We start from the raw sequence: 15532 nt of genomic DNA, 5'->3' as shown, positions 1-15532 counted from the left end.
ATCTAACCCCTTCCTACTCGAAGTAAATCTGCTTTTCCTTTTCTGTTGGGTTGACTTTTTTTCCTGTTTTGAGTGGAGGTGCCATTTGCTGGTTGACTGGTTCTGTGATACTTGGAATAGGAAAATTTTCACTGTTGGTGTTGCAAGATACGTGGAATATAATGTAAGGAATACATTTGGTTATTTTGCAAACTAGCTCTGAGTAAACTGTTTAATTCCTGCACTATCCTTATGAGGGCTGTTTTTTGGATTCAGTAATATCAATTCAGTATCCATTTTCCTTTATCTGTCCTTTTCCCCAAACCCCAAAATAAGGATATATGATTTTATGAAGAGCTTTTTCTTTGCTAATGTTGTCCAGGAAACCGTTTCCTAGGCATCTTTGTGTTCAGACCTGATGTATGTCATTCTGACACAGTGAAGGTTGGGTTAAATTTCTAAATCTACTAATCAACCCTATTTCTTGCAAAGCGTGGAAGAAATGAATCTTAAATCACAAGAGTCTCCTCACAGGTTGAATGAAATCCAGCATGTTGATACCAATCTTTTCATCTCCATAGTCCTTTCCAAAAATTAACACAGAATTCTCATCCTCATGGGGGCAGACAGTAATATCATTCCCATTTCTGGAGGATAGAGAAGGTCAGACACAGAAAGGTTAGCAACCTAATCCTAAAGCACTGAATTCAGAAAAAAAAAAAAAAAAAAGAAAAAAAGTCCATTAATTCAAATTAGGTTCCACCATCAGGATTCGTTAAGTGGTTAGTTCTAGATCAACGAATTTGGCAGTCACAGAGTTTGTGGTAAGAATTGGAGAGTTGTCAGTCCACTGTTAAATTCATTAGAACACTCTTCCTCTCTACAAAAGCAATGAATGCATAGCCTACAAAGGCATCCAACAAATAAATAACAATAGGCACAACAAGAAGTGCGTCTCTTGCTGAGATGCTGAAGAACAACGAGAAATACTTCACAACTCATGTTGCAGGGGACAGCGATAAAACCTGTGGACAGAGCTTGGATGCCAGGTCCCAGTTCATGCTAAATGTGTCACTGGAAGCGAAGGGCATATTTTACACAAATGTGTCAGGAAAGAACTTTAATGCTAGCTGTGACAGCTGTAGATAAGCAGCCTGTCTAGTTATTTTATGTCAGAAGAACCTTTAGGATGACCCACACACCTTACTTGTAGCAGCCAGAAAGAGCCTTTACCTCTAGGGCAATGACAAGATGACCTCAGTAACTAATGAGGGAAGGTGACAAAAGACTTCGACTCAGCACAGACCATGAAAGTGTCTGAGTTTCGTAAACAGGAAATCTTTAAATGATACATTTCTTTCCTTTTGTACTTCACAGAAGAGTAAGGTAGGACAAAAAGGGGGGTTGATGGAGATTAAAAGCATTGAAATGGCCTTACTTGGCAGCTGTGAAAAAAGCTCAATTAGCACAAATCTAAGTGCTAGCAACAGATACCTAGAGGGACAGGTAACCGTCAGCTCCATCAGATTCTCCTTCAAAACTGGCCGTAACCTTTCACATACAACACTTTCAAAATATGTTGAAAATATTTTTCAAAATTCCTTTTTTTCTGAGAATATATTGTCTGTAGAGACACAATACACAATATATATAAATCAAGAAACTCGCAGTGAGAGGGACTTGTCTGGCTCATCCTGTACAGTGCGATGCCTGAAACACCACACTATTTCTATTTGCTTATGGAAATCTGAGGAAATGAAGATGAAAACGTTTGTACGTCTCTCTAACAAACAACCGCTGCCATTCAGATAGATAGCACTAATCAGCTACTTGCAGAGGTGCTAAGAACAGTCAATGCACAAAGATACAGGGTATCCATATTGAAAATAATCTCACTGCACCTCCCTGCTATTTTGCTCAGAAAAATCATTATTGAAAAAGCAACAAAAGCCTCTAGTCCACGTGCAAAAAAATTCAATCCCTTTTTAAAGAGCTCGTAGCAGCAGATTAGCAATTCTGGTATTCCCAGGCAACAGAGACTCACAGTCAGAGTTAAGGTGGTATGGGCCTCACAAAAGGCTGGTAGAATAACACAAGGTCTTTGATGCAACAGCTTTCAGTGTGAATCTGTTTTTTTTCTGAAACAGCACCAATGGGTGGCATCGCTGTGCATCCTATAATACATTATCACCATACGAGAATTATTTCTATGGTTGTAATATCTTAAGTATGTTGTGGTACATCATTCTGTCTTCTCTCTTCTCTTCTTCCTTTCAGTGCTGGCTCCCATCAGTGCACTGCGAAGCAGCATGGAGGAACAACTTGCTTTTTTAGTACTACATGCCAGTATCAACAGCTGCTATGCTTACTGTGTCCAGCATCGATCTGAAGAAATGTAACACTATGCAACACTAACGTCAAAGAACAGAAAAGCTAACAACAACTGTCCCTACATGAATCTTGAGACAGCTAATGTGTGCAAGGGACAGAATTATTTTGGAGTCCTCAAAGCACAAATCAAAAAGAAATATCCCTAAAATAAGTGGGAAACAAGCTGACACACTGTGATAAAACTTCAATGATATTATTGAAATCCAGTGTCTTAAAAGCCATAGTGAATTTGGCCCCATACATGGACGCAGAAATTGAAAAAGGCAATTAATTCTCCACATGAGGAAGAAGTGAAAAGATGCTTATGGAGTTGTTAAACCTGAAACAAAGGAATTCCTCCATAAGTTTACGATACGGGAAGGTGTATTTCCCTTTACACTCCAAAACCCCAGGCCTACAGACTGAAAGGGATCGCCTACAGGCAGACCCTCACTGGAACACTTTGATCAACTTTTACCAAATTAGAACAGAGATGAAAAGCAGAACTGGTCAGGACTAAGGAACTGAAATCCTCCTGTCTGGCCACAGGGTGTCCTCCTTGCTCTATGCTTTGGCCTCAGATGACCAGCCTCTGCAGGGGAAAAAGGTCTTTATTAAAAAAAGCTCAGTTAATGGATCAGAGGTCTGTAGTTTGCTCAGCCCAACCTGCTCACATTCGTTATGATACAATACACACTGAGGTTACTCTTCCCAGTTTCCTTATGCTAATTATTTTGCCTTGACAGGTGCTGGCATTGCAGTCATATTTTTGAGCTGGTTAGTCTATTACCCTCTTTTCAAGATATGGAACTGGATTAAGAGTGTGTCACAGGGACAACAAGTTCAGTAATGCTTTGCATGTTTTTTCTGTCACTGACATTAAGAACCAGGGATGTTCAGGGACATCATCTGGTTCACATCTTTGCTAATACAGGATGCTCTTGCACATACTTAGTCCAGTTCAATTTTCAAATCGATTCTTCTGCTGCTCTGAGGGAATTATTCTGATGGCTAATAGGGCTCACAGTTAGACCTGAGTTTTTTCTTTCATAACCATATTGCTTTACTTCCAGTTCCAGCCCCTTCCTCTAACCTAAAAATTCTTGTGCCTTGCTAGGCATTGTCACTCCTTAAACATCTATAAGCTGCCTCTTTCAGATCTGCTCAAACTGCATTGTTTTGGGAATATGTGAGAAGGGTGGGGTGTGGAGGGGCTGAAAACACGTGTGACAGTGGGAATCCCTCCACTGTCCATTTACCTGAGGTACTCGTAGAGTCCATACATGGGCAAGAAGTCAATGTCAGACAGAAACATGTATGGCGTGCTGATATGCTTCATGGCCACATTCCTTAGCAGATTCACAGGATAGAACTGGCCCTCCTTGTACACGATATGGTAGCCGACATTGTGGCGGCTCATAAGTACTTCCGAGCCCTGGGCGTAGCGCAGAAATTGCTGGGCTTCTGCATCAGAAAGATAGAGTGCCAGGCTGATTGGACCTTCCCAGTGTTTGCAGATGGCTTCAAGCATCTGGAGCCTGAAAGAGGAAGGGTGAGAATAAGAAAAGGCTGTCTCCCTGTCTGGGACTCTTTGCCTGGGTTCATCTGATCAAATGCAGATATCTGTCTCTAAGTGAGACAGATTGGGGTCACCTTATATGCTGTGGAAAGCAATAAATATTTCTACAGCACAATTCATCTCATCTAAGTTGATGTCTCCTTCTGGACAGATGAACTGTACCCTAGATATGCCTACTTCTCTCCACGGAATACAAGGGAGCCTAAGACAGCCCTAGCTCAGGTATACACATCCACAACTCAGATACCTAAAGCTAGATGAAACCAACACCATCCTTTCTGCCTAAAGCATTGATGCTGGAGGAAAACATACATGGACGATGGGACTTCATCTGATAGGAGCTTTGAGCAGTTGCAGGGATCTGTCGATGTGGATCTACTTACAGGATAGGGGTCTCGTAATCTTAAACAGTGTTTAGTGCCCAGTTCACACTTCAGGTAAAGCTATTCTCACACACTAACCTATTACAGTGCTCTTCAACAAGCTTGTGGAGGAGAAAGGTGTACAGAGCCATAGATCATTTTACCTCCTGTTTAGGAAAACCTTCCCCAAATTTTTGCAAGGCAGTTAGCCATACCTTAAAAGCTGTTAAAGGTGATAGGTCAAGGGAACGCTGACTTATATGAACATTCGCATTGACTAGAAGAAAACTCATGGTCAGGGGAAGGGCAAAAGGATGACACATCGCTAGAAATGGGATTTGCTATGTGTATGGAGTAAGAAGAGAAGGAGGGAGAGATATGGCATTGCTGTGGAATATCAAAAGAACATTTCAGACAAAACCATCATTTCAAGTACTAATTTGTGTGTGTTTTAGCAGTATCTCAAATTTCATTAAATCATTTTTAAAACAGGTGGTATCAATTTATATTTTTAACAACTTCCAGCAGTTACAATACTATTGATGAAAATGACAACAAAAGATCTCATACACAAACGTAAATCAAATCCAGCCTGGTCAAAATCGTTTAAGCACTTCGGGTAATTTATAGAGAATTGCTTAGAGATTAAGATATGCTACACAAAAATACAGCAAGGACTGATTACAAAGCCTCTTGAGTTAATACAAAGGGAAATGAACCTATGCAGCCTAGCCAGATATTCTATTAAAAATTAGGAAGAGTAGACTATGCAACATGATTATTTTCTTTCCCTTCCAAATCCACATTACTAGATTTTTCCTATTAATATTTATACAGAACACAAGAAAAGTTTTCTGCATCATCATAATCAGAGAAAATAATTTCCCCCTCCTACTATCTCCCTAAGCTTTGCCGCAGAGAGGAATGATATACTCATACCAGCAAACACACATTCTGATTTAACATTAATAGGTTTTTCCTGCATTTCTGAATGATCATGATGACATCCAAGACGATATAATCACTTTTTCTTAGGTATGAGATATTACTTTTACTAGTCTACACCTGGTACATTATTTTCTTTTTATCTATTATTGAAACAAAGGTTATTATCAGCCTGAAACATACAGCCGAATTAGAAACACAAATCGATAAAAAAGATCTAAAAAGTATGTGAAGGCTTTAGGCTTTTGATTGTACAAATAATAAATAGAGAAAAATACTTTTTTTTTTTTTTGCCTTTTTCCAACATAGTGGAAACCTATTAATCAGGAGACTCCAATTCATCAGCACTCAGATTTAGGGCAGCCTTTTAAAAACTGAATACTTGCCTAGCAAGAAATGCAGCAAAATGCCTTTCAAGGACTCCAAGCAGTGGACAAATGGCATACATAACTTATTTAAACAGCACACCTGATAATGCCTGCAAAGCTTTTCACGATAGTTAAGTGGGAACTGGGTTTTGCTGGTATAAATTTCCAGCTGGGCAGCTTAGTGCCCTTTAGAATACGCCATTTTGCTGTGTCGTTCTCATTGACAGGCTCCACTTCCACGAGTTTGATACAGGGACTGCTGGGTGATGCTCTATAACCTACTCTCCGTAGGTTGTTACAATAGCCTCCTTTGACCATAAAACAGAATTACGAGTTTCTAAGCACAACATGACCAAGTTATTTCGGTTTTGTTAGCGGTCTTGAGGAACATGTTCTCTTAAGGACTCTATAGAAAATAAATATACTCCTGTACTGCATAATAATGAGGTCATCATTTACTTGGTAAATTTTTTTAAAGGTCCGTTTCAGTCAAGAGAATTTTGCTGGAATTCAATGTTTTGTGAGATTATTTGTTTTCAATTTTCTTCTTAAGAATACTCAACCAATTTACAACTCATTCACACCCAGACTTCAATCAGTGTAATACTTATGCTGTCTTTCTTTGTCCACATCCTGATCTCACATTTTTGTAACTTCCACTCTGATTTCTGAACCCCCGGCACACACCATGCCTTTAAAAAGGCTGCCTAACCAAAACACACGCATGAAAACCACAGTGATGCAACCAAGCCATTATCCAAGAAAATGTCACATCACTATAAAAGGTGACAACTAACCAATAACGAACAACACTGGACAAAGTCTGTCTCAGAGCTTCTATCTAAAGACATGAATGTTAACTCCTAAACTGCGTCCCTCTCTTCCATTCCCCAAGCCTATAGCACAGGCAAACATAAGCCTGTCATGATAGTCATGTCAGTCTCAACTCCAACAGGACTATAATTGGAGACACTGGGAATTGCTTTTTTGTCTTTCCTCATCTTGGATGATCATTTGAAAGAACGATGCAGGAATGTAGCGTATAGCACATTGTTTATGTACGTCATCTTACATCTGAGACACTATTCTTAAATGTCTACAGCTACGCTGGAGGAGTTTAATAAAAGTGGTTTAAAGAAGATACAAAAAAAATAAGGCAGTAACTGAAAGATGTAAAAGAAAACAAAGCAGCTAAACAGTTCTTTGGTATGATATTATTTATTGATTTTAGCTGAAAGAAAGTATTTCCAACTCAAATCAATAATTTATAGCAACACACCAACGAAGTAGGGAAGATTTTTCCTGCACAGTGTCAGGAGGGCTGTTCTTCCTGAATAAAAATGTGTGGTTCTGTCTATCAATAAAAACATGTGCCCCAGTGAGGATCCAGAAAGGGAAACAGATGCTCAGACTTTGCATCAGTGCCAGTGAATCAGCACTGAGCCCCAGCTCATTGTTTTGAATTAAATTCTGGGGGGAAAATATACCATGTGCACACACCAGCTTTACTAATTTACTGTGGCACTCGCTCAGGATCTGGCTTAATTTATTTCTTTAGTTTCTTACTCAAAGGTTTGTGAACACTTAAGAAATGTTTCCTCAATTAAAAATCAATAGAACAGACACTGATGTGCATAGCAAATCATAACACAATGTGCAGGATGCAGTGCTGAGGCACTGGTTATTTTTAAAACAAGCTGTAAATGTTTTGTTGATCTGAATTCCCCTGATTCTCCTGGAATACTGCTGACCTTCCACTGGTGTAGCAGTGGTGGTATTCACGGGTCATATTGTATTCTGTATGTGCTCCACTAAATGAAATATCAGTTTCTGGCTAATATTCAAGGAGTTCTGATCTGTTTTGTAACCCACTCTGATAGCAGTAATTACAAACTTTGGACTAGATTTCAACTGAGAAGCAGGAGGAAAAAGGAGACTGACAATTCAAAATTTCACAAATGATCAGCTGATCCAGACTGAACTTTCAGAGCTTCTGAAAAAAGACAACTAATTGCAATGGTGCGAATCAGAAAGGTGCAGGTGGAACTTGTCACGAAATGGATTTTTTTTCCCAAATGAAATAGCAGTTAAATTCTACTTTACATCAGAAGCAAAAGTTGAAAAGAGTTAAACTAGAAATGTTATTCTGAAAATCAAGATTTGTATAAAAATGCAATGACTCCTCTCAAAAGGACATTTTTCATTTACACTGGCACATTAAAAAAAAAAGGCTTATTTTCCACTTCCCAATTTGAAACTAAAATGTTTAGTTTTGATTTTCACTATAAGAAAGATCACTAATTTAAATTTTCTGCAAGGAAAATGCCAATGAAAGCAAAACTGTCTAATGAGGAAATACTGTGTATAAAAACTTGGTCAGTGACAACTGCTTGCCTAAGTCAATTACAAACACCTCCTGTTTTTTCTAAGTTGCTGCAAAACTCCATAAATTAATAATGCCTGACAATCCTGACAAGTAACAACCCCTGCAGTTCCAGTATTCAGCCTGTCGTGAACTCTACCCACACTCGTGTGTGTACTGCAGAGCTGAAGTCTGGATGCGTGTGTGATATCTATATGTGCTACTCCTAATTCAATAAAGGTCTTACAGTATGACACCCAAGTTTCTATGAAAATGAGGTTTTTCTCTCCCCAAAGCATTACATAATTGGATTTCTCTGTAAGAAAATATTCATTGTCTCACGCTTCCCAATGAACAAGAGATTTTCCCTACCTGTCCATTGAAAGCTGAGCTACCAGTGTTACATCAGTATTGTCTGAAGCAGGCTCGTATTCGTAATGTAGAAAATACAAATGAGTGCGATGGACAGTGAAACGTTCTCGACGAAATTCATAGCATAAGTCATCCTCGTCCAGCTCAGACAGCTGTTTCTGGAGCTGTAAGGAAAGAGTGGACATGAAGATAAGTTCTTTATAATTATTTTAGCAAATCAGAGAGAATGAGGAGGTTGGGAACTTGCAGCATGATGCGATGGGCAGTGGAAGTGGAACATACGGAGTAGCAAGGTTTTCCCAAGCCTCACTCCTGCAAGTCACTGGACAAGAGATTAGAAGAAAGCACTTGTAAGTAAATTGATAAGGCAGACAGACCATTGCATTATGGTCTATATATTGTATATATTATCTGTATTACATACTTTCAACATCCAGACTAGCAATGAAACAGTGAACAATGACAAGTTTAATAATCGCCAGATTTCAGACTTAATGCTCCAATGTGATGCATAATGTCATTCCTTATTAGAAGCAGTGTTTCAAACTACTCATAGACATACAGCTCCAGCAGATGAGACTCAGCAGCAGATGAAGCTTGTACGCTGGACTGAGCAATTCCTGTTCTGCTGCCTCTGTTGGAGAATAGTAACTGCTGCTCGCAGCATGGACAGCTGGAAAAGTAGTATCTTTAACTGATCATTATTCCATCTCTTGAGCTTTATGTATCTGCACCAGTTCAATTTTGCAATGACAACAGTCTTTCAACTGCAGAGGTGCCAGAATTAAGCATACACTTTTAACGGGATTTATGCTTCTGGATACCTAGTTTGAGAAATCTAAAGGATGGCAGATTGGCAGAGAACAGGTATTTTTTTGGCTCTGCTGGAAACCAAGCCCCTTCAAAGTCAAAATGGGCATCTCAAAGCAATCCAATCCCGAGTCACTATAGACATGTAGCTTTAAGAGAATAAAAGTTTAGCTCTGGGGAAAGGAGGAAGAGAAAAACTGATCAAATGTGTATGCAGCTGACCAGTTCCATCCCTGAACTATATTATTTTAAAGCCAAACATCTGGCTAGATTATTTAAAATGCATTCATTTAAAAGGAAAAATCAGTCATACCTGCTGTAAAATGTACTACAAAATGTAATAAAGATGAAAATTATATATGGTCTTAACATGTCAAATAGAATTCCATTTGTGTTGCTCTAAAAATTAGGTTATTAATAAAGGTATCATTTTTATATTTTATTTCTTAAAAGCACCATATAAGAATAATATGATTGCATTTTTATCAGTAAATAAGAAAAATATTCATTTTACAGGAATTTTACAAGTTTGATAAAAATCACAGTGCACTTCAAAACTGTTTAATGCAACAAACAGGTTATTGAATTATAGACATTCATTTAGATTTAAAAATCTCTTCTTTTTGTCCTGTTCGGAATGATTTAAAGTAATAGTTTCACCGTCTTCAAGAAAAAAATGGAAAATGTAGGTGTTTCTTGTTCTAATACCGTGTTAAGAAGAAGAGCTGTTGTTCTTGGAATTATAAGCGTAATGGTTGCTATCAACAATAATGCTTACAGCTGAATGTTTTCCTGTGAAGGCTGATGGAATAATTCCTGATATTTTCCTGCACATCACTCTATAATCTTCTTTTGAATAATGGAAATACCTCCTTTGATTTCAGTGAGTTTTGGATCAGGCTCTCATTCTTCTGTGCTATTGTTCTGCACAGATCTTAAAACATCCCTCAAGAGAGACTGCTTTTAGAAAGATGAGAGTCTGAATCTTGACAAATCTTTACTCAGGCAAAACTTCTATTGAAATCAAGATCTCTTTTGGTGGAGTAGAAATCAGGAGTTCTTTTACATATTCTTGCAGTTTCATTAATTCTGCTTTACAAATCATCATTCAGCTGAGCCTGTACTTTATTTTCCAAATCACATTCAAACAATATTTGAATTAAACCCAATATTTACAACAATGACTAAAAAGAATATTGTATCTTTCTGTTTCTTCCTTGAAAAGAGACATTAGTATGCCCTCAACAGACTTATCAAGGAGATGACTGAAATTGAAATGGTTAAAACAATAGCAAAGCACATTTCAGGGGTACCTTACTATCCTGCTGTATGTACCAATGACCAGGCTAGAAGTTTATCATTGCACAGCAGCTATTAACCAGGCAGTCACTGAATGATTAGCAGATTACATTCGGGTTGCAAGCTAAGAGGATATAAATATGTAATTATGAGTTACAGAATAACATTTGGGGCTAAATTATGGCTTTGTGTACTAAAGAGGTCTATGTGGGAGAAGAGGAGGAGACACAGCTTCTTAGACACCCCAGTATTTTGATGGTGAAACTCACCAAGTTATAAAGTTGGTGATGGAGGTGAAGGAGAGCAGCAAACAGCAGAGGATCCCTTCTGCTACAGGGAAAGGGAAAGCTTGCTCTTTCCGCTGCTTTTCTTAGGGTCAGGATTTTGCCTCTGTGCTGTTAGACTTCTTCTGAGCCTGAGGCTATGCTGATAGTCCGTGAGGTTCTCCCTGGCACTTCCCGTGACTCATGCTCAGTACTGTACGTAGTGTCGGGACCCAAGAGAAGAGATGAGACTGCTGTGTCCATACCTCTTGGAGAGAGCAGTCCCCAGAGGGACCGCGAGCGTGGTGTGCTCTCACTGTCCCCCAGCACCCTCCATGCGAATGCAGGCAGGCTGCCAGGAGGAAGCCCAAGCACAGGCTGTCTGAGACCCCTGGCTAATATGTGGGCATCACTTGGCAGGATCAGACACGCAGCTCCGTCAGCACTTTGCAGGAATGCTTGTGCAATCCATGCCTGCTCATACCATAAGCCTAAACTGCTAGGCAGCCGTAGGAATTATACTCTGCAGGCTGTACAAACACAGCTTACTTAAGGTGTGCTCCTTCAGGGAGGACAATCAGCACAGGACAGGCTGTGATTTGGCCTGCAGTATTGTCACTGCATACGTGGCAAGCAGTCTGCAGTAAGGATGGGCCTATCCTGCAATGGTGAGGCCACAGGCACTGGAAAATAATAGCTTATGATTATCCATATGAAAACTCCTACTGGAAGCAATGCTGGGCACACTAGGCACTCTGGATTTGGTCCAGCAAAACCCATAAGCTCACAAGCTATCTCACTGAAGCTAATGGTATGACATGCACAAAGTATCAGGACCAACGTGCTGGGTGCTGCACAGTTTTATGCAGTTTAAGAACCCTTTTCACTCGCTCACTTTTTTTGTTCCCCCCAATTAATATATACACCCAGATACTCATGCCCCGGTATGTATATATATAAAGGCTGCTTCCTCTTTACTATGAAGAGACACATACAATCTATAAATACATATTGCACACTGTCACATGCCACTTTAACACACATATTTAAAATGAAGAATGTCGAAGATGCAGAACATTCAAAAGGCAGGGAATTGCCTAAGATAGTCACATATATATCTTTAAATTTATCTCTTTCTGAGTTACCTGGTATTATTTTTCAGTTACATGATCACATAAAATTTCTCCAATGATATAATCTTATCTACAGCACGCATATTGCATGGATCCATTATTTACAGACAAAGAACTTATAGCTTGGTTTAAGGTTTGTGCCCACATTATGCCTTCGTGAAAAGATAACGTGTTTATAACGGGAATGCTGACAGATCTATGCAAACAGATGCTTACTTAAACACAGTGCACCATCAGAATGAGGACCTTAATATCAGCTGGATTTGATAGAAGATGGCATCCCCATTATGAACCCCTCCATTATACTTACGACAATATGCCTAATATAGCAAAGACTTCTCAGCCTTAGAGTGACAGCATGTATTCTCATAAGCGAGTACCTGCTTAGCATGAGATTCACTGTTTCTACAAGATTCTCAATGCTAAGGCTACTTGCCACCGAGCATCTGGGAAATGTCACCTCTAGGAAACACTCTCACAGTTGAAAAATGTATTCTTTTCAGACTGTGTAAGGTAGATGTTCTCTTAGGAAATACTGTAGTGGGAAACAAGAAGTGCTTTCATTAGCATCATGATGTTACTTGTTTCAGAAATAAAAATGGCAGCCATGACATGCATAATGCCAAAACAAAGAGCAAAATACATTAAAACAATCTATGCTAAATTACTTCTCTGGGCAACCAGCTGTGGCAGGTGATCAGACTTCATCTCAGGAAAAGCAGTCTTTGAAGCTAGGCTGGCCAGAGAGGCACAGGCAGGCCAGAAGGTATTCAACTCTACCGTAAATCGTCATGATTTACCAGCTCTACTTGTCTGACTAATACATTTGTAAGAGATGAGGTGGTGTTTTCTATCCCTGTGATAGATGGCAGACCCATACGATACACGGCGCACAACATGTACCTTTCACCAGCGAACTGGTTAGTCTGCTCATAAATCTCCCTTCCTAAGGCTGTTCCTTGTGTAAGCAAATTTGTGATTGGCTTTGTTTTTTTTTAACTCCTGCGTCACAGAAACAATTTAGTTCCCACCAAAATCTACAGGATTTTATCTCAGATGAGATCAATCCAAAATCCAGGATCAGAAGAATTTTCTTAGGGATTAGCGATATGTAAAAAAAACCACCAGCAAACAATGTTTTGTGTCTAGAGGCTATTTAGATCTTGGGGAAGGGGATAAAAACCCTAATGTAGGCATCTCTCTCTCATCAAGTGTTTAAGGTGAGGTGAGATGACACTAGGCTTACGTCACTCACTCAATATGATGCTAACACAACAGGAACTGAGCAGCTTAGACAAAAACTTTTAACTTTCAGATCATCTTTCCTTCTCCCAGGTGTGCGCAGTTAAGATTCATAGCACAAAATCAACTCAGCTTAGCCACTGAGATGAAAACTAACACCAGCCCAGGATGAAACTATAATCTGGTTATAAACTGCAGCAGTTTCATTTCCTCCTGTGTAGCTGTCCCAGTTTTCACCAGTAGGCAATTTGGATTGCAACATTTAGCACTTTCAAAGTGGTGTGAATTAACTGTTGCCTTTAGCATGGCATAAACAAAGCAGATGATGATGTAGGGAGGAAAAAGCATTCACTGAGTCTTGTTTGGGATGACCTACATAAAGCACTTCTGGCTTCTCCAATGATTAGTAATAAAAGCCAGACTAATCCCATGTCAATTAAACCTTTATTCCTCCCACGCCATAAGATTTTGTACATTTGCTATGGGTCAAATTGAGCCTTCTGTGAAATAAAGCTGTGCTAAGGACAAAGAGGATAGTGTCTGAGCAAGCCCACCTAGCAAGAGGAATTTCGCTGCAGCATGTAAAAAGTAGCTAATACTCTTGCTAAATGGAAGTAATGGCTTATCTTCACCACAAATATTCAACAGAATTAAGAACCCAATTTTTAGGTATGCATAACATCTTAGACAGTTCTGTATATATGAAGTACAACTTCCCTTGATCTCAGCTGCAGATGTCAGTTCTTGGTAGTCCTCTGCATCTCCTTTCCCCATGTCCCTGCCAAACCTTCTTGGCTGAGCTGTTCCCAGACCTCCCTTGCAGCACAGTGCCTTGACAGGTTGGTCTCCTTGCTTTTCTTTCCCCAGACTGTTCCTAGCCCTGTTCCTTCTTGTGTGGCAAGTTCCACAGTCTAAGTCAGTCCCAACCCTGTTTCTAGCCCCATGGTCCCTATTCAAGTAGTCTGCCAACTCCCTATACCTACAGGCACCCATCAGTCCTTTCCTCTTCCTGCTCCAAACACTCTCTCTCCAGAACCTACGTCTCAATTAACACTATCCTTTCTGCTTTTGATCTAGCTTTCATCCCTTTTATATGTGAATCTGGATTTTTTCTCCTCCATACTGTCTGGACATCAGTGAGGGCAATGGATGTCCCTCAGAACGGAGACCAAAGAGGTTCCTGCTCTCAGCTGTACTGTCCAGTCAGAATATGGCATGGGGCATTCAGGAGAAACAGTCACAGAAAATGCCAATCTTTGTCCAGGTCCCCTGCCTGCAGCATGCTCAACTCTGCTGTGTCAGTGGGATATATATAATCTGGTCAGACTTATCCATGCACACTCCTAAGAAAGAGCCTCCAGAGATCTGAGCCTCCTTAAAGTCAAAGAAAACACTACTGATGATTTGTAAACCATGATTTTTCAGCATTATGATTTGCCTAAGTTTTCACCAGGTTGGCAAAAGACATGTTCCTGGCCCAAAAGTCAGTTCCTTCTCTGAGGTATGGAGTATTTCCATGAAGAGGTCATCAGAACTTGTGGTGTAGGCAACCCCCCCAAACTTTTCCCCATGTTTCACTTTAAAAAATGAGACAAAAGAAAAAAAGAGCATACCAGCATGACAAAAAAGAGCATACCAGCATGGCAAAAAATCCCAGTCCACATGATCCCCCATCTAGCAATATTATAAGCAGTTGAAAGCAGTATAATGGCAACTCTCAGGCAACTAACAGGATGGGCTACCAGATCAGCATTTAATAACAATAACAGTTATAATAATAGAAACAACACAGCTGGGGAAGTCAGGATTTCACCTCAAAACTGCCATATACCATCTGTTATTACTAGGGAAAGACTATGTCATGACAAAATAGTAACTTTAAATCCCAGTCCTACAAATGATGCAGTATTCTGAAATTCTGCAGGAGCAAAGGGTACTCAAAGCATCAGTCTGACTGCAAGTTCAGCACCCTGATACTGACTTGGAAGCTCCCTTTGCAAGCTATTTTTAGACATTCAAAAATTGCTAAATTTGTTAGTAGAGTTTATACTATGTGGTACATTGCTAGAAGCTCCTGCTCTTCTTGTGGATATTACAAGATGGCATGCACAGCCATTTGCTAATATTAAGAATCTCTGGTTTTGCACAAAATCGTAAATAAGTAAAAACACATTTAGTAAGTAAGTATACACCTAAGCAAGTGTTTTCAGGGAGAACTAGATTTTTTTTTACACTGTTTCTTTGCATTGTTGATTTGAAAATCTGAAAATAAAAATCTGCAGAGAATTTTTTTCCTGTGTTTTCTGAAAGTATTCTTTAATGGGAATCTACTGTTCTTTTCTTAAACTGAGTGAAATCAGTGACAAACTTCCCACTGATCTTGCTCTGGGCTTTGGATCAGGACACAGGCTTCACTAATAGGGGACAGCCCATTCAACCTTCAGATTT

General features: G+C 39.5%; 1 protein-coding gene across 4 annotated transcripts in view; it reads right to left on the bottom strand.

The window, feature by feature from the left end:
- Positions 1-15532, bottom strand: part of LARGE1 (LARGE xylosyl- and glucuronyltransferase 1) — a 303277-nt gene that overhangs the window by 23206 nt on the left and 264539 nt on the right. For all 4 annotated transcript variants that reach the window (XR_012775792.1, XM_075501659.1, XM_075501666.1 and 1 more), the window contains 2 exons: positions 8338-8501; positions 3609-3887 (listed from right to left, as the gene is read on the bottom strand). Coding sequence is in view for 3 of the 4 variants with exons in the window: in XM_075501659.1 (XP_075357774.1) it covers positions 3609-3887; positions 8338-8501 (443 nt within the window). In the remaining variant the exon portion in view is untranslated. The remainder of the gene's footprint in view (positions 1-3608; positions 3888-8337; positions 8502-15532) is intronic.

The sequence above is a fragment of the Mycteria americana genome, chromosome 1 (genome assembly GCF_035582795.1).
Source record: "Mycteria americana isolate JAX WOST 10 ecotype Jacksonville Zoo and Gardens chromosome 1, USCA_MyAme_1.0, whole genome shotgun sequence".
NCBI lineage: Eukaryota > Metazoa > Chordata > Aves > Ciconiiformes > Ciconiidae > Mycteria > Mycteria americana.
The sequence above is the reverse complement of the archived record's forward strand: the minus strand, read 5'-3'. Positions and strand labels throughout refer to the sequence as shown.